We start from the raw sequence: 23588 nt of genomic DNA, 5'->3' as shown, positions 1-23588 counted from the left end.
GTGCTTTAAGCGTAACCAAATGATGATAAGAATTTGGAAACATTATTATTTCACAGGGCGTGAAGTGGGCAACAGCATATATGCACTGAAGCAGGCAAATGAATACAGACGGTAAGATTTTAGTTGAACACATTTTTTTTTTTTTTTTTTTTCCGGATCGATTTTATATCTGACAATATTACTGTTGCAAGTCTTTTGTTGGAGAATGGAATCTGTGTATGCAATAATATGGAGAATATGCACGGATTAAATAATTGCATGGGGCTCTTTTCCATATGTAGGTCTGGATCGATTATTTAATGCGCTGTCATCCTGTCCTTAGATCTTGTCACACACATGTTGTCCACACTGGGATTGTTTTCGAAGCATCTACAGGAGTGCTGATCTGGCTACTAATATTTCCAGGCTGGCAGACAACAATTAACACACTTCATTAGGATCCTAGCCATGTTTCATGCAAGATACACCTAACCATGTAAAAAAAAAGGGGAGCTGGCTATGGAAAGCATGTGGCTGTTTTACTGTTTTAGCAGGCGTGAAGGTTTGCTTGCACTTCACAACTAATGGATTGGATGAATTTATGGATATATTGTATATCAGTTTTGTCTTGGAAATACACAGCAAGAAAATCGAGTGAAATATGATTAATAAATGAGTTATATCCATTTAACAAAGTCTTAAAACGTATATGCTTTTTCTTAATTTCTGAAAAAAATGTGGGTAAAGAAAACGTGCATTTCCTGTTTATTTATTTTTTAGATCTGTACACACATAGTTATTTTCCGGACATGCTGTTTAATTCTGACGTTAACGTTCTTTTTAATGTTTAAAGTGACAACTGGAATGAAAACTGGCTATGGGACCGCTTTCTTTCTCTCGGCGCTTGAAGCAGAAAATGTATTTAGTCTCCAAAGCGATGAGAGCGAGGGAGAGTGAGTGGGTGAGTGAGTGAGTGAGTGAGCGAGAGAGTTGATCTTAAGGTGCTTATGTTGGTTTTTCGATTCCACTCTCAGCCATGCAGTGGTGAAGGACGGAAGCGTGGCCGCACTGTACAGTCAGTCAGGCGTCCGATAGTATTACCAAATACGACACAACAGATAAGCTGGATGTTCTGATGGATGTTGGTTGCTGATGGATATTGGTGGTGTATTGCGCAGTTGGACTACTGGAGACGGCGAGGATCCCGGCAAGAATAGGTTGCCTTGGTGGGACATAGAGGGGAGTGGTTCTGAAAGACAGTAAGCTCATTAAGAGCGCATCGTTGTGTGAAGAAGAGATATCGCTGAGTGGAATATATTTAATTAAAAAAAAAAAAAAAAAAAAAAAAAACTTGCAATGGCCGTCAGAAGGAATACATAAATGCCCACCCTGCAACTCCGGGCTCAGTATTTTTAACATTTACATGTCATGGCTTTACAAAACACACCAGAGACTTCTGGGACAAACAAGACAAACACCAGTATTCTAGACCTGGGCACTTTCTACGTGGACTCAGATATCATATTTGGATTTACAAGCCACCTTTTGAGGCGGAAAGCTAAGGTTTGTGTATTTTAACTTCCAAAAATAATAAGGATTTGTTTTTTTAAATAAACTTTCCTATTCTGAGATAGTTTATTAAAATTGTAGAAATGTCACATTTAAAACATTTTAAAACTTCATGTGCACTTTAACCATTTTAAATTTGAGAAGTAAATCTCAGCCTTAAACGGTGTTCTAACGTTATCTGATACAAGTGCATGTGCACATTACTTCGTACGGCTCGTGGTAGCCAGAAAAGGCTATTCAGCACCACGAATAGTTCTTCTTCATCGAACATGTTTCAATGTTCGTTCTTAACAAATGCTGGGTGATTCTGGTTAATATTGTCTTTCCTCATCTAGCACAAATCTATGAATATTCTTTGTAGTTTTAAAGCCTTACAAACTTACAAGCCTTACAAACCACACCTGGCAATTTGGTTACACCATTTAAAAAAAAAAAAAAAAATGGTAGTTGTTTTTTTGCATTGAACAATTCTATAAATTCTATAAAAGTTATTTGGCATTAACTCATTATATACTCCTGAATACTATAGGGCTTGTGTGGAATATACTCTGTGATCAACTCACGTTAAGTACATATTTGGACAAGCTTCTGTTCTAACGGAAATGAATATTTCCAAGGAAGGCGATTGTTCCATGAAGGGAATTTCAATCAAACGTTGTATGAGCAGGGGGTAGTTTGCTCTGCTTTACATTTATTCACCTCTTAGACTGATTCAGCGTGGAGAGAGAGAGGGAGCATCAGCTTTCTGAGACCTGGCCCTGTCCTAAACAATATAACAACATAAAATGAGACGATATGTCAAATGCTCAGCTATCAAAGGGATACATCATTAAATGTTTTACTTATTAATTATAATCGGGTTTTGAATGGGAGTGAAATTCTAAATGTTTAAGACCGTGTTACATGTAGCAATCTTATAAAGTCCTGGGTGTTTCCTAAACAGCGGGAGAACAGCCAGTCTTTTCTATGCCCAGTAAACAACTTACTGGGGTATCGCCGTAACGTGGAGGCTGGACCCATATGCTTTGTCTGGGACAATACTATTTTTATTTTTTTTATCTGAATGTTGTCCACAACTCTGAACTATTAGAGTTATAACAATCTGCCAGTCCCTGATTTGTGTCATATACTATGTTTCTCTCTCTCCGCCCCCCCCCCCCCCCCCCACCCCCCACCCACTTTCCTAATAGGATTATATCATATGATTATTTGTATGTAAAGTAAAGTCTGATCTATCTATCTATCTATCTATCTATCTATCTATCTATCTATCTATCTATCTATCTATCTATCTATCTATCTATCTATATACTTTAGTATTAGTGGTAGTTATAGTTAACAATATAAGACAATGCAACGCGATTGCATATTTGAATAAGTACATAAGTATGTTTACATTAGTTTAAAATTATAATAAATACATAAAATGCAAGTTCACATCCTCTTAAAACACTTTTTGTGTGAGCCATTTGAAGACACTAAACTTAGTTTAGTTAACAATATAAGACAATGCAACGCGATTGCATATTTGAATAAGTACATAAGTATGTTTACATTAGTTTAAAATTATAATAAATACATAAAATGCAAGTTCACATCCTCTTAAAACACTTTTTGTGTGAGCCATTTGAAGACAGTACTGTCATTAATATAATATATATATATATATATATATATATATATATATATATATATATATATATATATATATATATATATATATATATGCTTTTCATTTATTACATCATCGTCATTAAATATAAAAAGACTAAACATGAAATATTTAATGATAACCCAGATCCTGTAGGATTAGTCACCCAAGTTCTGCCAAACCACCAAAAGGTGGCGCCAAAGTAACAAAGACGGGAAGCTCCTGCTAATTCCCCGATCCAGCAGTGGGAGAACAGGGTACAGTCACTGCAATAGCCAAGACTACCTACTCTACTTTTGAAATAACAGATGACATCTGGAATGTAACCTACAGAAGGCAGACCACGAGACGCCGCAGACACTCTGAAATGCATTTTGGCACAATGCCATTCTACAATTATCTTAAAGCCCATGTGAATCTGAGTTCGATTATATTACCTTGGTCATTCAGTTCACTGAATGCATTATGTGTACAGTAGACCTATGTCAGAAAATTATGCAGAACCTTCTCTATAGTAATTCAAAGTCATAACTATCAATAGCCCAAATGCATTGTTGTATTCGTACACACAGAAACATGTTTTTTGTTGATCATACTAGCCGAGACCAGATTGTTTATTTATTTATTTATTTTTATAAACTGTTTCTGCTATAACCTCGGCCCATTTGGGTATTTATGAATGTATTGAGCAGGTTTTGTGGTTTATTTTTCCCCACTAACACCTCAATTCGTCACACTTAAATAACATCCCCTGCCTCCTAATATCCCTGGCAAACTTTACCAAATACGGAGCGGTTTAGCAGTAGCATGAGTTTCGCATTGAATCAATGGCATTTCTGTTTTGTAAACGTGTTAGCTGTGCGTAGCTGTTTGACTTCGTGTATAGCGTGAAAATAGTAGCGTGGAATGCGCTTCTTGGTTAAACCCTAAATCCTTGAATTGTATGCACAGCACAGGTAACAAAACCTTTGCATCGCTCTAGAAAGTAAACGCCTGATAGTCAAGTGTGCTTTTGTGACCAAAAAAGTTTGTGTTTAACTCTTTGTGGGTGTGCGTTTTAAATGCACAGGACCTCAACTGATTAAGCTTACAAAATGTGCATTTTTTTCAGTCTGGGCCAATCGTGAAATTAATTAAGCACTCGTACTCGACCAAATTGTGACATCTGTAGTAAATTTACGCAGAACTAACAGCAAGATGCCATACTTGGTACTGCTAAAAAACACATTTTTAATAGGCTGTTTTTCTTAAGCTACTTATTTGCACCCGGTCTTGAAAAATAGGCTTGCATTAAACTCTTGGGTCTAATAAAGGTCATGTTTGTTGCAAGTGTTGCTGCTGAGAGCGTTGAAGACTACGCTATACTGACTTGCTGTCAATTTCAGCAGTCAGTTCTTTCTCTGCGGGCGTCGAGGCTCCACCCACCTCGCTCAATAGAGCCGAACACAAACTTGTCCTAAACTTTCCTCCCAATGTTTTTGACAACGACATGGGATTGAAACAGCAAGTGTCTGCGTGGGGGATTCTGTGTTGCGTTTCGAAAACCAGGCAGGGATCAGAACATCTTGTCCTTCGTAATTATTGTACAAAAAAGAAAGAACTGGATGGAAACCCCTTCACTAAAGAGCTATGCAGTAATACGATTGTTTGAAAGAACGAAAGCGGTTGTACCTCGCAGCAACCAGCCAAGTTACCTTAAATAGCTTGAGTGAAATTGGCACATGATTTCTGACTTGAATCTGAGGATGAACTCGGTTTCAGTGAATGGCACTCTGGGGTTAGAGGCTGAGAACCGGAGGTTGACGGTGAGTGTACAATGTCAAAAGTTGTTATAAGTTTGTAAACTTGACGTATCCAAAACGAGTGATACCAGTCTTCAGGGTACTGCAGACATAAGCGGTACATTTTTAGGAGGTCGCCACAGATTGCTAGTTTGCTTAAATTAATTAATTTATTAATACGTAATTTATTAATATATTAAACATATTGTGCATTACTGTCTCTATGATACAGATCTGTATATAAACTAGTACAGTACTACCGCGATCTAAATCGATTTCAGTTAGTCCAGTTAGCATGAAGTAAATAACACCTACTCTCATGTAATACAAATCGTGCTATTAACACAGAAAAAAAAAAAAAAAAAAAAAACATTGTGTTGTGTATACATTGTTGCAAAATGCTTGACTTGACACATGATAATTGTTTCTGCTTTAAAAGGTTTAAGGAGAATGCTTGATCTCCTCGTGGTATTTCTTTTCTCCTTCGTCCAAATCTAAGCCGTTTTATCTCACACAGGTCGTAGAAGGTTGCTCCAGCAGAGAAACCCCACTGTCTCTGGAACTCGGACCCAGGAAGAGGCGTCAATTTGCAGAAGAGGATCAATGTAGCAGCCGACCGCCTCCAGAGGGGGCCGGGTCGGTTACCGTCTCAGAGTCGAGCCCCTTAGAGAGGAGGGAAGGGAAGGGAAGCTTGTGCAAAAAATGCCAGCTTAAACTGGCAGAACTGAAGAGGCAGGCTCTTGCACTAGCCGTACCCGGATCATTCAAGGTTTGTAGAACTACAGCCCATTTTCTTTTACACCAGTATTGACAATGACGCATAGCTCATATACCATTAACCCGTGCTCTAAAGGGTTAATCGGATTAATAACTCATTGTCATAGAATAGTTTTGAATGTCATTTTTAAACTTCAAGTATTACAATAGTTTCCATTAACAACATGACAATGCTAAACTCTGTGCTTGGGGTTTGAGAATAGTCTATGTTATATCAATAAGAAAACCATTGTATAGTGTAACTAGTATAATTGCAATGTATTTTTACAGTTAAAGGAATACAACAAAAAGTGACGCAAAAAAAGACAATCCCACTACCCAAGTGGCAATTTTACAATAACGGTACTGTACTTTAACTTAACAGACTCAGTTCCATAACTGGAGTGATTATAGTTCATAACCAATGCACTCTGCTATTAGTTAAGCCTTTAATTAGCAATAGATAGTAATGCTTTTGTGATCCTATGTTTTTTCAAGACTTTATTTCACCTTGACCCAGGTGCAGCCACTAGCTCACTTCCTGTGTTGCAGGTACAGTAATTAGACCCCCTGAGCATTACATTTTGAATTTAGTGCTGCACATTGGTAGATGGTAGATATACTTATTTTGCCTTTAACACACGATCAGAACAAGGAGATTAAATGTATGGTTTAGTTTAGTGGCAAGTAAAGCCTGCAAAAGTAAAAGACCAACAGCAAGACAGTATTATACATGTGAAAATGAACTAGTTCTGTGGCTTTCTCATTTACTGTTTTAAACAGGCTAGCCAGCTTTTTCACAGCCCATTTAGATTATGCTTTGGTGCATGGTGGCTGTGCCCAAAGTTTTAGCTAATGGTGTGAATACATCAGCCTGCTGATTGAAAGAGTGACATTTTAACTTGCAGGCTTTTCTGATTTAACTCTTTCAACACTTCAGATTTTGGAAAGATAATGCCACATACAATTTCAAACCAGTAAACCAATCTTGTGTTTATTTTTCAGTGTAATTAACTGCAAGTCTTTAATTAGATGCCTTAGGTTTATCTTTTGGAATTTGGTACAGGAAGAGTTAATATAACTATTGTTAATATAGTCCTCCCTGTAGAACCAAAGCCATTTATTTGGACTTTTCCTCTGCTTGATTCCCCTATAACTGCTGTTGCTTGTTCAGACTTATACAGTTGATGTATAAGCTAAAAGCACCAGCATATTTTACTTACCAAAGCAATGTGGTTTCTTTAAAGAGATAAGTTTGCAATGGAAAGTATGTCACAAACTCACTGTTTCAGGGGAAAAGAATTACTGCTGCATGTCCCTAATGGACATTTTTATACTGGCTTCTTAAAAGAAATTCCTGTTTGTTCAGTCATGCTTTTAGATGTAGAGGTAAAATATGCTGGTGACTTTATTAAACATAAAATCCATTAGGACAGAAACCTAAATAAAGTATGATTTGTACCATGGGATAATTAACAGATAACAAATTAAGTATTATGCAAGCATTCAGTCACAAATATTGTGTTTTTTTAGTATGCATTGTTTGATAGAAACAGTATGTGCAAATTATTTATAGTATTCTGTTTTATAGTTTTTAACATTGTCAATATGGGAAAAATGGGCTATGATTTAATTGTGTGCAGTGTATTTATTTGATTTAACTTTACATGCAGAGATAAGCTGCAGCAAAGATTGTCTGGGAGATTTAAATGGATTTGGAAGTGGCACATTGTTTTGGAAAACAATGCTTATCGCTGTGATTTGTTAAAAAAAAAAACTTGCAAGAAGCAGAGTCTGTAAAGGAAGTTAAACACAGACGACCTTCACTTTGCATTGAATGTGTTCCTGTATGTACTGCTCTAGAATTCCCAGAGTTGTTAAATATAGTTTTCAGACTTTGCTGTCGCTGCCTTTGCTGGGATCAAGTTTTTTTAGTTGTTGTTAGAATGGAAGGTCTTGTACTTGGCTTGGATTACAAGCCCCCAGTCTCTGGACCCCCCTCCAACTGCTCCTGTATCATTGACAGGGAATAGAAGTTATATTTTCCCATTGTTAAGCTGCAGGCTATATGCACTAACAAGTCTGGCTGCATACAATAGCAAGCTTATTTTAGATATATAAACAAGTCTTTATCTATGGATGGGAGTTAGTGGGGACCCTTGTCATGGGAACCAAACTTTGCTTGAGTCCTTAGCCAGGTGTCCAGGTGGGCCTCAGTGAGTGGACAGCCTTGTGTGGTCCTTTCCCGGAAAGACATTAGTTGCACGTTGACAGCTAAATTAGACCCTAATTTTAGACGTACACAATATTGGTGAATTGTTTGTGTGCTTTGGAAAAATAAGGTATCATTTACCTGCATATCCATGGATCCATTGTCTGAGCAGTCACACAGCACATCTGAAAGGTTTGTTTTGTTACACAGCTCTGGCTGATAAGATCAGTGTTGTTGGCGGGGCTGTTTATGTGGTGATGGCGCGCAAAGCTAGAGAAAGGTATCATGCTTTATCAGCTGTTTAGTGGGGTAAGGTAACCGGAGCACCTCCTTATCGTCCTTTATTTAAGATGACTAAGAGACCTGTTTTCATTTGTTCTAATGACCACCATAGTCTTGCATTCATTCCCAATACCCTCACTCCCAGTCTTAGAGACTTTACCCTGTACATTGTGAATGGTATTGAGACATGCTGTGTTAGTTCAACTGTAAGAGTAGTGGGTTAGTTTGAGATAACAAGCAATACTTTATTGATGAGCTTTTCTTAATAATGACTATTAACTTTTTTTCTGCTCTTAAAGAAAATAAAATCAGATTGGGTTTCCATTATAATACTTCTGGTGTGTAACCTGTGCCCCTGAATACTGGGCCATTTCATTCCATTGTAGTGTTACTGCGTTGCTCTCTAACCCTTTGTGAATGGTAACCTCAATGCTGTTTGCATTATTGGGTTATTAAATGCACTTGTGTTTATCACTTTGATCTGCATCCAATTTAAAGTGGCAACCGCAGTGACAAGCTACAAACAACAAACAACTGGGGTTTTAAGGCTTGCGACAGGGTAAAGAATGTGTTTGGAAAGCTCAGCTGTGTTGAGTGAGTGATTAAATTCAGGGCTTATCAGATGAACAGTCATGCTAACTAATGACTTCTTTACAGCTGACCAACACAGCCAGGAAAATCTCTTCAGCTTGAACATGTAGATGGTGCTTTTATTGCATTTACCTTGTTTGTGAAACTTTTAACTTCAACTTTTTCTGAAGCTGGGATATTGAATCTCAAAGAGAAACTGTAAACCTTCTTAAAAAAAAAGAGAAAAGTTTAACGAATGCCAACATTTGTGTGATGCACTAAACTGATTTAAGAAAGTAACTAGGTACCTTAAAATTGTTGCTTCCTGAACCAAATTAAATCTTGAAGATGTCTTTTTCTTTTGAACAATTATTTGTATTAATTCTCGATTTTCTCCCAATTGTGGAATGTTCAATTATTCTGGCTCACCACTGCAATCCCTGCACTTACTCTGGAGAGACGAAGACAAACACACGCGTCATCTGAAACAAGTGCCATCAACCATCTGCTTTTTTTTACTCTGCAAGCCTGCCTTGCAGTCATCTCAGAACTTATAGCCTCAGAGACCACACAGTTTCGAATTGCATACAGGTAGGCCTGCGGCACCCGTCAGCCACAAGTGTCGCTGGTGTGCGGTGAGCCAAGGACTCCCCAGCTGACCTATCCCCTCCCTGCCTGGGCAGCGCTTGGCCAATTGTGTGCTGTCCCCTGGAAACTCCCGTCCATGGTCAGAAGTGGCATAGCTTGGATCTTCAAGCTATAGGTTGCATCCTGCACTCCTGGTGGAGTGCCTTAACCAGATGTGTCCCTTGGGAGCCCCCTAAAATGTCTTTATAACAGTCATTATAAATGATTGTACTTCTGGAATTAGCCTAGTAGTAAGGTCTCCCCGCCAGGTTATTTGGCTCACCTACTGGTGTTTCCAATGTATCTTGTTCCTCCACAAGAAACAATAGCTTTGGGGAATGTAACCAAACTGGACTGTCATGATATGTCTTTTAATAAAGTTGCATGTGAAGAATTTTCCACAAAAATCCTATTTTCCTAATATACTGTAGCTTTAAAATGTTCCACTATACTAGAGTGGTATACTAACAGCATGTTAAGATTTAACAGTTGAAAGAAGTTAGCCTTCAGAGCCATCATGGTTTGAAAGTATTTCTTTCCATTGGTTTAATAATAACGGGATTTTTCAACATTATTTCAGAGTGGTCCCTTGCACAACTGCTGTCTTTGGTGCTGGTGGGTGTGTTTTCTTTAGTGGGGGAATTCAATGAAGAGACCATATTGTGGCAATGAAAGAGGAAGTCTTTATCAAAATAGTTTACTATCTGATGTAGTTGAATGCTGTGGATAGACAATTTCAGAAAATTTAAATTTAAATTTAAGGTTAAATTGAGGTAACTGCCTGGACATTTTGTTCAGTTTTATGCCACGAATGATGAGGAATGAAGCAACATGATTTTATAAACCACTGCATAAAACTACAACGGATTTGATGTCATCTGGTGTGGTTAACAAAAAAAAAAAAAAAAAAAGTTTCCATGTTCAAATTCCTACATTCCTGATGTTTTGTGATGAAGCATCAGTTAAAGTCTGTGCCAGATAAAGTGATTCTTTCTATCTTATCTGCTTATCTGGTTAGGGCTGGAAAAAAGCTTTTAGGGAGAAAAAACAGCATCTAAGTTGACTTTTATATGTATGATGGTAATCTGATTGTTCCGAAGAGCCATCATTGCAATGTTTCAGTGTGGCTAGCAGACCTCGCAGGAGCCTATATTGCATGATTATATTGTAATATTATTTAATATTAAATATGGGGGTCATCAACACTTTAAAATATATTTCTGTATATCTGTAATTATTCAAGTTCCCTTATATATGATGCTCACAATGGGTATTGCAGTATTTCTAAAGAAAAATATATCTATAACTACCTCTGGCAGGGCCACTATAGGCAGCAAAACTAATTTGACTGCATGGTTTTGAAATTGTTCTGAAGGAAAGCATTACCATTCTTCAATGATTCCTTCCTTTTTGGCTTGTGGGTGGCTGAAAATCTGCAGCAAATTAAGTTCTCCCAAATGTCCCTTAGAGTTATCACTTTGGAGACACATAAAAGATTAGTCAAGGATAGTGAAGCACCTATCAACCGAACACCTAATATTAATCCTTTGTCAAAGTCTGTCAGACTTTGGGGATGTAATTTGTATATACTAAAGGAATGAAAATTAATCAGTCATATTGGGACCAATCACACACACGTGTATGTTGACGGTGTTTCTCTTTGTCCCACCCCTGCATACTATATGTGTGTGTGTACACAGTCTTAAGCATTGCAATAGTCTAGCCATCATAGAGAACAGAATTATCTGATAAATCCAGTCTCCCTGAGGCAATGAGATCAGTGACTCAATGTGGGATGCTTGCACAGTGTAAAGAAGCCGACGTATGACAAAGGCAGATAAGATATTCTAGGCTGATTAAACCCGAAGGTTAGTGTGCTCTGCTATCTAGAATCCAGCCCTCAGATGTTGAAGCATCCAGAGACATGTATTGAGACATTCTTTCCTTCCATCAGCAGTGCTCTGCTTACTTCTCTGAGCTGATGGTGTGTGCTTTGCTTAGATCCCCATCCTGATTAACATATGCCAATACCTGCAGCGCTTCAATGAGAATGTTTCAGAAAGACTAGAGGGGGGGGATCTCTCATCACAGCCCTGGCCGCACGTTGAGTGTAATGGAGCTGGAAAGCTGATTCTTATCAAGACATGTCTGTGTTTGAAAAGCTTAGAGAACGGGAACAGGGCTTTGTGATGAGAAAATAAAACACAAATACATTAACTAAACAAAGGTACAGAGCTCCCAAAGTTTTCAATTCTAGTAGGTTATTACCTTATGAGTCGATATTGAAAATGTATACCAGAGAGCTCCAGATATTTGCTATTAAGGTAAAGCTTTAACAAAATTAAGACAGGTCACCCCCCCAGTTTTTTTGGAACTTACTGTAAGAAATCTGATCGAAGAAATTAATAATTGTTACACCTGTGTAGTTTTAGTAGTGGTACCTATTTGCCTGAAAGTAAAAGCCAAGCAGGTAGGTTTCAAATGTGTGTGTGTGTGTGTGTGTGTGTGTGTGTATATGTGGGCAGGTATTACTATCAATGGGCAGACAAAATTTGAAAAAAATGTCCCCACAAAGATAGTAACTCCTGAAAAAACGATTTTGTGAGGGCGTCCCCACTTTGTAAAACACCTTTTAAAGAAATAAATTTGCCTTAAAAAAATTAAATAATAAAAGTGCCAAAATATTTTGTTTGTTGTCGACTTTCACCTTGTGTGGAGTTTTATCTGACTGGACTCAGAAATAGTAAATAAAAATATAGTGAGAGTCAATGAGAAGTCTCCCAAAATATAGGAATGGGGGGGGGGGGGGGGGGGTGATATTATGTAAACAAACTGGAATGCAAACAAGGTTGATCATATGATAAAACTGAGTGCATAGGCAGGCTAACCTGCAGAAGAATGTGGAAAAGAATCATGTTGTAGATGTACATATCAGAAAATTGGTACCGAGGTCAACACTCAACAAATAATGAAAAGAGAAGCAACTAATGAATAACAAGACTGATGGACAGATGCCAATATGTGGACTGCATAATAAAAATGAATTGATCTATGGAAATTGATTCGTCCTGTCAGTAACGGGATCCACAAATCAGGTCAGATATTTCTTATTGAACAGCCAATATGAAAGCACTGAATCTTTAGGGACTGTACTAATGAAGAAAATTCCCTTCAGTTCAATAGAACGTGCGGCATGTACGTTTGTATAGTTGTTATGCTGATCAGTTCTCTGGTCTTTTTTCTGTGATTATATTAAAGCCACCTGCCTAGTGCAAATTTCAATCGCTTTGGCCAAGGCAGCAGATCTAAAGGGCTGTTAGTACATGTAGGTGCTCCATATCTAAGACTGCACAAACTGTTCTTGTTTAATGTGGAACAATCTCAAAAGTGATGACAGTGGACATTCTGGATAAATACCTGCAGATTCCCCAACTTCCCTGCTGAGGGTAATCGCTGAGAAATGGTCAAGTATCATTGTTTAGGACACATCCCAGACTGTAATGTATTCAGTTGATTTAAAAAAAAAAAAAAAAAACTAGCTATCGGTAGTGGTTAATTAGGAGAAGAATGTGTTGTGTACTTCCTCAACCTATTTAGTTTGATTGCATTAAACCTGCAAATTAAACACAATGTCTCCAGTTATAATACAGCTGTTGGACACAAAAGCAGTCATAGTGCAGTTCAGTGATGCTAATTGCGATGACTTTGTAATTCCAGCAATTTTACCCTCTGACTAGCTAAATAACTGAAGAGGAATTGCCACTTCCTTTACATATCAATTAAAATCAACACATCTTAACTAGAACTTTAAGACGCTGTTTAAATGCAGGTTGAACAGCCGCTGTTTTAAAGGACGGGATCTTATTGCTACAGCAGTGTCTGAGAGAGGTATAGGGTTAAAAGAGCACACACTTCTTTTTGATTCATTTGCAGTTCAGGAGACAGCAAGCTGGTGCTAACACATCCCTTAACAAGGGCACACAGGAAGTGTCACTGACAGGCCCATTTAAATTCTATATTAACCTTTGCCCTTTGTGCCCCAGGTCACAGGGGAACATGCCTATCTTTGCATATCTGTACAAGACGCTCTCAATCCCCAGACACCCAGGGAGACCCAGGAAAGGGCAATAATGCAACCTCGCCACACCTGGAATGAAAGATTTTATTAGTGTGCACATGGCATTAAATGTGCTGTGTGTTTGCCCACCAATGAAGTCTAAATAAGATATTGAGCCAATATGCATTCTGTCAGAGATAAAGGTAATGGGAGGTGTGGTAGAGATTGCCTGCACCCAGCAATTATTAATCCAACTACAAAGTGTGTATACTCAGTTTACTTTGTGTTTTATTTTGTAGATAGTGTCTTTTAAAGGCATATTACCTGAAATGAAATCCAATATGTTTATACTTTAAAAATGCTTGTTGAAAATATCAGAGATTTTGCCAGTATAGCAAAAATACAATAGAAAAGTCAGTCTCCTTTTTAAATCTCTTCCTATGATATAATAGAGCTTGGATATTTAATGGATAACTTCCTACAGCTGTAAATAATAGCAGGAGCATGCCTGTTTGGTTCAAAGAGTGACATAATGGCAGGTTTAAAGTGACAACGTTTTAGTATGGACTCTTTTCTATTTAATAATCTAAATTAAAATAAACAAAACAAAAAGAAACCAAAATTAAAACTGAAATTAAAAAACTAAAACAAAAAAAGCTACTCACTAATATAGTCTTTTGCCTTCTACAAAGCAAAATAAAACCATGTGGTTTCAGTCTATGGTATTTGATCTACAAGGGTTTATACAGAGTAACTGAAATACCAGTGCTATGTAGCACACTCTTCTGTGTAAATTGATCAGCAGATCTGACAGACTTCTATTCTGTTGGCAGGATTTCTGTATCCTAGACAACCACAAATACTGATTTTCCAAGCAACAGTTAGTCTGATTCAAAATGGTGAATCAGACCAAGTTCCCTGAAGGAATTAGAGGCTGTAATTTCATTTCATAGCTTTTCCAGTTCAATTCTAAATGATGGCACAAAGCTGCAGTTTAAATCACTGCTTAATCTTTTGGCAGTTGTAAAGGAGACAAATGTTGCTTGTAACATCAAACTTTAAGCTGATCTCCATGCATCTGTGCGCTGATTTAAAAAAAGGGATTTGTGCTACAAATTCTTGTGGTGTTCATTGATTTGAAGCTACGGTATCAGGAGGCGCTGGAGTTCAACTTCCTGTGCTCTCCCTTGTATAGACTGGGACCCTTAACTCTTAGAAAGCACAAGAGAGTTGGGGTGGCTTTTTAATTTGGATGTGGAATGCAGGGGAATGAGACAGCTGGTGTAGCATGGGAGATGTGTAGCACATGTCAAATGAATATTGTGTTTGTTACTGCTTGAGAAAGACCCCAGATAAGGAATGAGGTACTCTTGCAGAGCTGTAAAGGAAAGCTGTAACAGCATCTGCCGGCACCATTCTTTACTATAGCCAACTCCAGTGTCCCTGCCCTGATAGTGTTTGATCAAGGCTGCTGTAAGATTTTTATTAGACCTTTATCTTTTGTAAGTTTCTACTAGATTTTATTTACCTTGCTTTGAGCATCTCTATATTGTGTTGTATTGATCTGGCTTTTTCCCTTTAAAGGGCTAAGACATGCACTAGATGATTGATTCATATCCAAGTCCCCTCATCTCTTCTTAAGCATGCCCGATAACTCTCTGCAGGGCATGCCTCTGGCATCCCCTATCATTGTTGCTAGCTCACTGACCTTTTGTCCAATCTGCTTCTGTTTCATTGAAGTGTAGGATTTCAGGACTCTTACCAGGATCACAACCGGTGGAAGGTAATTGGTTTGCTGGAGGTGGTGTCAAGACTAAGTGATCTTAAACACAGGCCAACGCACTATAGCGATGAAATCTGAGCCCCAGGAGTAGAATAGCTCCAGATCACATTCATACCATTTCCAACCAATTCAGCACGGTTATTAGTGGAAAACACATGTTTATTGAAGGGATTTCAGTGACCTGTAAAAGAATTAGGGGTTTAGTCTGAGCCAGAGTGAGAGACCAAGTACATCAAAGTGAGAACCTTCCACTAAAAATACATAACATTGCGATAAACTGGAGTGCTAAGCCCGGAGATATTCCAGTGCTGTGTGTGAATTGAAGTTAAATGTAATCAATAGCATTTTACAATAAGATGTTGCATTGTAGTATTATAATGCTATATAGCTCATGATTACTGTAATTTCGTGTTTGGTTAGATGGTTGTCGGATTTAGTGCTCAAATCAACAGAGCTCATCTAGCACAGTCACATGTAATGCTTTTAGTTTGGGGAACAATTTGAACAAAAACTATAAGATCCATTACCACTGCGATGTCTTGACAAGCCAGTGGAACCTCTGTTAGCTAAAGTGTTTAATGATTTTCTTTTTATTAAAGCAAACAATTATAATATAAGAGTGATTATATTCAAATAAGATAAGGGTGCACCCAGAATACAAAACAAACAAACAAACAAAAAAACTAAACACATTAAGAAAATATAAGTATATTGGCATCTAAAATAGAAGTAATACAATAATCTAACCTTTTTCTTTTCTTACTTACTGAAACATTTGATTATAACATGATTTTATATTAGAAAATAGGATACAACATAAAAGAACACAAGTCATCATTTATTTATTTATTTAATTTTGCTTCCTTCGCACAGAAAGCCATGCAAAGCAATATTTTGTGTTTTAGGGTTGTCTGATTCAGGATAAAACTCCCCACACTAACATAATTTCCGCATAATAATGTGAGCTTTATGGAAATCTAATTGACATTACATATGCTCTCCAATACCATATGCAGACTCAAATAGAATAATCTGTCCATTTAATGGTGAGCTGTTCGGAACAGATAATGTTTCTGATGACGTGTACTGTAATCAGCGTGAGCTGATGACCGTTGAGTTTGTTCTGCTAGCCAACCGACTGACATTCATTAGTTATGGTGAGAAATAGTCCTGTGTATAGAAGGGTAAGCATGCATTACATGTGCTGAGCGTGCTACTTTGTATTGAATTAGGGTGTGGTTAATCAAATGAAAGCCAGTGTTTCGGTAAGCAAGATGAACTAAACTTGAAATTGGAATGGCATTACATGGCACCACATCTGCCTGGGAAAAGCCTTGCAAATTTAAGCAGACTGAGATCAGACTCAATTGAGATGTGCAAACGCATCCATCAGAATGATAAGATCACCTGCTAGAACCGCAGCTCTTCAGTATTTTCCTGGTTATTCTGTCTTAGTTTATAGCATGCTGGCTGCATAAAGGTGGCGAGTAATAATCTAAGTGTGGTAAATGGAAACCTGTAAATCTTTTTTGTATTGTTCAGTGGGGAAATTGATATGCTTAGATAGATGTGTTTATATTATGTTTCTAATTCAAAGTAATGAATTATCAGTTGTGAGGTTTGACCTCTTGAGGTGCGTGGTTTATTGTGCACAGGTGCATGGGTGATGCAATCCAGATTGTAATCCGATATGGAAAAGTGATTCTTTATTTTATAATCCAGGTATGGTAACCAAAACAGTGATCCCCGGCAATGCACAGCAATGCATAATTCACGGGGTAAATAATAATGGGTTTGCAGTCCCAAACAATAAACACAGGTATCTCTCCCACAATATACAAACATGGTCACCAGTCCTGGGTGCATGCTGTAGTACTCGTGGTGAGTGATACAGTTTAATTCGTGACAATAGTGTAGTGCTGTTCCGGGTTTTATACTGGCCCTTAGCGACTGCTTCGGAAAGTGTTAGCCTTCTATGAAAACACAAGTAACAATTATAGACAAGACAAAAAAACACTCACGAGATCTCACAATTACTGCACAGGTCATTCTGGGGTATATTTCGTAACCAAAGGAACAGAATATGATTCTACGTCCCCCTTATATGCTGTCACGCATGACCTCTTGGTAAACGAGTGCAGCTGCCTTTACAATCTGCGGCTGCTACATCGTTTCCCTTCCAGGTCAATACCTTCTTGCAAGGGAGTCTCGCCTTCTTCCAGACTGACCGACTTCCCGACATGGGGAAAGAACTGTCAGGCCAGCCCGTCCAAAGAACTCTGTCCTTGCTGCTTAGCACCCTCACAGGTTGGGAGGGAGATTTACAACCAAGATTCATTGTATTTCTGTCACAGGTGTTATCAAGTTTTACATCTGAGACATAGATATGTGGACATTTATGTGCTTTTACACTGTCCTGAAGAAACACAGTCTGCTGGGTAAGTTATTAACACCCTTCTTAGCTATATAGATGATAATATAATAGAAATAGAAACATGTTACAATGGGTAATGGGTATTTGCATTGCTTGTTTAATTGTAGCTTGTACAGTGCTTTAACATACTTCTCTATGCTTTACCATGATTTTAAAATGCTATGCACTTACCATGAAATATCAAACAGCGGATGTAGAAATGGTTCATTTTATTAGCCTCGTAGACCAGCATGCCTATCTACGCTAGTGTCTGGTATTCATATTTGTGTGCCGGAGATGCAAGTGGAAAAGAAAAAACATAGCCTGCGACCTTATATGTATTGGATTCCATTCTGGCAACAACAATGGGAAATGACCATCCATTTTGGCATGTTTCGCAGGAAGTGTAAGTGAGAGCAGAGGCAAATGTTTAATCATCATAGTTTGATATGGCCATTGCTGAAGTACAAGAAAGAAAAAAAAAAAAAGATATGAAGCAATGAAAGCCTCTGTTGGGGATTCCCCGGAATGTGTAACACTAAATTGCAGTCCTACTTGTCTCCACTGTTTACGGCCTTATTTCTGAATTCCTAACAGGATACAGCAAGCACTGCTTCCTAATCACCTCTTTTATAGCCACACACTTCAAATTATCCACAAAACATGCACCTACTGTTACATTCAAAGAAGAAGAATCAATAGCACCATGTAACAATTTTTTTTTTTTTGTTCCTAGGTAGTAAGTGTTATTTCCTAATTGCTTATGCCTCAAAAGTATAGAAAATGGCTATTATTCCCCACAAACTTTGCTTTTGTGACCAGGACAGTGATATTTCAAAATATCACTATTTCCAATGGGAAAACGGGCAAATGTGTGTCTTTTCGTTCACATAAAGTCAGAAAAAAACAACATATGAATCCAAATTAACATGTATTTATACTAAAGTAATACAAAAATGACTACAAAAGATTTAGAAGTGAGTAGTTTTTCGAGATTTACGATTATACTGTAAATTTAATTTGGATTTATATGTTGTTTTTTTCTGACTTTATGTGAACGAAAAGACACACATTTGCCCGTTTTCCCATTGGAAATAGTGATATTTTGAAATATCACTGTCCTGGTCACAAAAGCAAAGTTTGTGGGGAATAATAGCCATTTTCTATACTTTTGAGGCATAAGCAATTAGGAAATAACACTTACTACCCAGGAACAAAAATTGTGTTACATAGTGTAATCTAGGAGATTGCCTCAGGACAAATATATGCTCTCCAACAAGTGAGAACTGTATATGTGTATCGTTTCATATATGTACACTGTCTGGCCGAAAAAATAGAGAATGACCCTCATAATGGATATAACTGCTTGTCCCTGGACACTGTTCAAGTGGAAACTGGATGAAGGTTTCTGGAATTTGCGACACTGTGACACATCTGTTGATTGTCAAATTGGTGGTTTCCTGCAGACATTGCCATTTCAGGAACACCTGTGGAACTGTCTTGATTGTTGATCATTGCAGCCTCTGTGTTGGGGGACTATCTTGTTGCATGGGCTCCCATTATCATTCCCCTTGTGAAGTCACAAAGATCCTTCTGCTTTCTTATATTCTTGGCTGAACACTCCAACTCACCTTATATAGGTCAAGGGGATTTTATTATTTGATTTCCATTCTCTAATTTGTTTAATGCATTCACACCATAGTAGCCCTTACCTGAGTTGTATTTACACCACATGCTCTTTGGATATAGTTTCATAGCCAGCATGAATTCTTAGTTTGCTGAATCCATTTTGACTAGGTTTGATTTCCATAGCGTCTTTAATGGCTTCTTTCCTTCTACCTTTTGAATTGACCAGGTGTCCTTTAGGCTGGAGAGGGCATGCCCTGACCCTGTCAACAGCAAAGTAATTGTGCTGATAACACCATATTACATTGATGATTAGTGCATTGCAAGATGCAGTCATACTTCAATCTTTTTTGACAGTGAAAAAGGCACCATTGAGTTAAGTTAGTACAATCATTAAAAAAAAATAAAACTGGCTTCAAAAAGCTTTTAAATTACCATGGAGACACATATCATTTGAAGGTGGTTTTTGGGCGGATTTTTTTAATAACCAGTTTTGTTTTAATTTATGAGTGCCTGCTGTAAAGACTTGTACAATGCTCAGAATTCATTGGACAGTAATACATTAATACAAACTTAGACAGTTATGGGGCAAGGTGTGGTGTTACAATATTAGCTGAAAAATGAACAAGGTAAGGTTTAATCCTTTGCTGCTAGTCTTTGTAAAAATTTATAATATAGTCATTGTTTTGTCTGAAAAGCCTTCTTCAACTGCCTGGCAATAAATTATATCAATACACTTTGCAGTCAGTGTCAAGGAATCTGAATATAGGTCGCAAACACGGAACCTTGCATTCTATATAAGCTGCATCTCCCTCTTGCAAGTTTTAGTGACAGTGGGACAGACAGAAGGGAAGTTAGGGGGCACTCAGTTTAGCATGTGCTTACATAGCCAAGACTGCACGGTTGAAAGATGCACTGGGCCACTGGAGAACACACTGCATCTCCTTCCAAGGAAGCTGGGAGTAGAAATTGAATCTACCACCCTGGCTCTCCATGATGGCTCTTCCTTACTGAAAGTGTTATTAATGACTTTGAAAAATGTTATGTTGAACATAACTATACATCTTTTACAAAATTCTGTTTTGGATTGGCTATACCACTACCGGCTAGCCAATTTCTTGTCACCTGGGTTAGCTTGTCTTTAGTATGCCACATTTAGAATTTGAGCCTCATGTTTAATACTATAGCTGTACTATATTAAAACATTATTGATTTATATCAGTAAGATATGTTGTACGTCATATAAAGATAAAATATAAACACCACAACAATGTTGCTTTCAGTGTGTTTTTATTACTGCATGGCATTAAGGTGAAGTAATCTAAATATTACCTTAGCAGGACTTTTATAGACACAAAAAGATGCACTGTAGTAACCCATGAGAAAATCTCATATTTTCCTACAGCAGGTTTATTGTTAGCATATGCACACATTGAAACTTGTGAGCATTCCTTGGCATGCTGCACTCTGAGCTGTAATGTCTTTGACAGGAGGGAGTCGTTATTGTAATTGTCAGCAGTGCTCAAAAAAGAGCCTACAGGATCTGCCTTCCTTTTATGCTGTGCAATGTACAGCAATAAAATCTTACAATATCCACTTGAGAGTGCCAAGAGTGGCAGGGTAAAGCAGGCAGGAGGCGGGGCTACCCTGAGTGTCTCCAGACAGGGGGCCTCCAGGCTCTCCAGCACAAATACTTTTAACAGGGTCCAGTCCTGGTGCCATCACATTGCAGACATGGATGCAGGTTTTGATTTGGTTTGGTTTATAGCATACTTGAAGAAAGTGGTATGTGTGGATACCATTATAGTCAAACAATCTCAATAGAGATAATTTGGTAAGACTACACTGTTGTAATATTCCAATACTGCACTTCAGTGTGACTACCATATACAGAGTGCAACCTCATTTGCTGCTCCACATATAGATATACAATGTATAGAAATATAAATAGAGAGTGGGTTTTTGTTTATGTATGCCAGACGTCCTGTCATTTGTTATACTATATATTCTACACTGTTTATCGTAGTTTGACCTTAGAGTTAAACAATATGCTACGTGTAATATCAATAAACATATATAAATATTATATATAATATATTATATATAGATATATATATATATATATATATATGATATAATATATATATATATATACATATCTAGTATATACTACATAAGGATGAATTGGATGAATTGTGTAAAAGATCATGCAGTGATGTAATATGTGTTTTTCCATCTACCTCTTTAAATAGATAATGTGCTTGTATAAGATATGTAATAGTAATGTATAAAATATAAATGTATATATACGTACTGAATATTGTGGCAGATTAAGGGGGTGAGAGGTAGTAGTATTATCATTGTGCAGACAAATTGAGAAAATGCCCCCACAAAGATAATAACTCCTGAAAAAACAACATTGTTGTCGACTTTCACCTTGTGTGGAGCTCTGTGTGACTGGAGTTAGAAATAGTGAATAAAAATATAATGAGAGTCAATGAGAAGTCCCCACAAATATTGGAATGCAAACGTGTGTGTGTGTGTGTGTGTGTGTGTGTGTGTGTGTGTGTGTGTGTGTGTGTGTTTGACTGGTAAACGGCTTAGCTGTCAAGTTTAGTTAGAAATGGAGAAGAAAGTATTGTTTAAAATCCATGTGGGAGTTAGGTTTTTGTTTTGATTTATTTTATTTCTGTAATTAATTATAAAAAAGTACTGTTCTCGGTCTGCTTTTACAGGGTGCAAACGAACATTGTACTTGGAAAATCTTTCACAATATATACAGTAGCCACAGTATTTGTGGATGTTTTAGATGTGACGGAGCAATGCAAGCAGCAGAGGCAAGAAAATGCAGAGAGGAATATTTTGTCTGAGGCTGTTTTGAACCAGGCCTTTGATTGTGATTCACTGTTCAGCACTATTCTGTGACATTAATTACTTTATAGTAACCAGATCTGCATGAGCTAAAGAGGAAATCCTGTCACACATGGCCCTGATCTGAAATGCTGGCCTAATGTAATGCAGGTTGGCCTGGCCAGCAATGCCAGAACAACACTGTCTCAGCTAATTAATGGGGATGGTTTACTGAACTGAGTGAAATGAGGTCATTTTTCTGCCTCTTTCAATCGTTCAGTCAATCACAGCACAAAAGATATACATACGCAATAGGAGACTACAGTCTGGTGTCCACATTATTCAAGTGCTGTTGTGATTGAATTCAACATGTAATATTTAGCCAACTCGAATTAGAGATGGAACTCACAGTTTGAAAGGATCACAATTCAAGATGAATGCCACTTTGGTCTCTTGCCACAAGGCATTGGTAACTTGTAATGATTTGGCACCAGAATCTGTGTTCAGCTGAGCCAAATATTGTTAAATACCAGACTGATTTAAATCTGGCATTGAAAGGCACTAGTAAAAATAATTTTTCCATATGGGGTATTCTGACTTCATTGGAACATATGTAATGTTTAATATCTGAATATTAATTAATTGTAATTGAGTTATTATTATTTAATCACTTAGCAGATGCTTTTATTCAAAGTGACTAGGGGGTGAACTATAAATCACAACTGCTACTGCAGAATAATTTACAATAGGACCTCAGTTTTACATCTCATCCAAAGTATGGAACACAAGGAGGTTAAGTGACTTGCTTAGGGTCACAAACAGTGAGTTAGTGGCTGAACTGGGATTGAACCTGGAACCTCCTGTTCGAACCCTCTTTCATTAACCACTGGACCACCAAACATCCTTGGGAGTTACTGTTACTTTACTGCAGACACGGTATACTTGCTGTTAGCCTTTTAATCGATATACCTAATTTGTAAGGCAAATGTTTGTAAATGCAAGACTTTGGTTTTGTGCACCACATATTTGAGCCCCATTAGAATATTTTTTACCATTGACACTTGTATGCTTCTTTACATTAACCAACAAAATTGGCATGGTGCACAGGAGTGCTATGCTGTAGGGGTTACCTTATTTAAACGAGCCACGTAGAATCCGTGGTCCAGATTTACCAAAGTTCTTCTCCAAAGTGTTATTTGCACCATCTAGTTACAGTAACAAGCAACTCAGAAGTTTGATTGGAAGCACATTCCAACATGTGTAACACTTAATAGTTTATTTTCCTTTCACAAAGCAATGGGGCAAAATGCACTTTGTCATAAAGACCTTGATATAATGAGCCCTAAATGTCTTGTGGTAGATTAAAGAACTGTCCGTGGAGACCGAACTGACTGAACCCAACCAAAGAATTGTTTTTGAGTTCAAATCAACC

General features: G+C 37.6%; 1 protein-coding gene across 3 annotated transcripts in view; it reads left to right on the top strand.

The window, feature by feature from the left end:
- Positions 1–865: 865 nt before the first annotated feature.
- Positions 866–23588, top strand: part of LOC121324411 (kinesin-like protein KIF26A) — a 111156-nt gene continuing 88433 nt past the window's right edge. For 2 of the 3 annotated variants that reach the window (XM_041266249.1, XM_041266248.1), the window contains exons 1-2: positions 866–1542; positions 5498–5749. In XM_041266249.1, coding sequence (XP_041122183.1) covers positions 1408–1542; positions 5498–5749 — 387 coding nt within the window. In that variant the 5' untranslated portion in view covers positions 866–1407. Of the gene's footprint in view, positions 1543–4629; positions 5005–5497; positions 5750–23588 lie in introns of those variants that run through there. The other variant, XM_041266250.1, reaches the window with a different exon arrangement.

This window comes from Polyodon spathula, chromosome 12 (assembly GCF_017654505.1).
Source record: "Polyodon spathula isolate WHYD16114869_AA chromosome 12, ASM1765450v1, whole genome shotgun sequence".
In the NCBI taxonomy this organism is placed as follows: domain Eukaryota; kingdom Metazoa; phylum Chordata; class Actinopteri; order Acipenseriformes; family Polyodontidae; genus Polyodon; species Polyodon spathula.
Note: the sequence above shows the minus strand (reverse complement) of the source record. Positions and strands in the feature narration are given on the sequence as shown.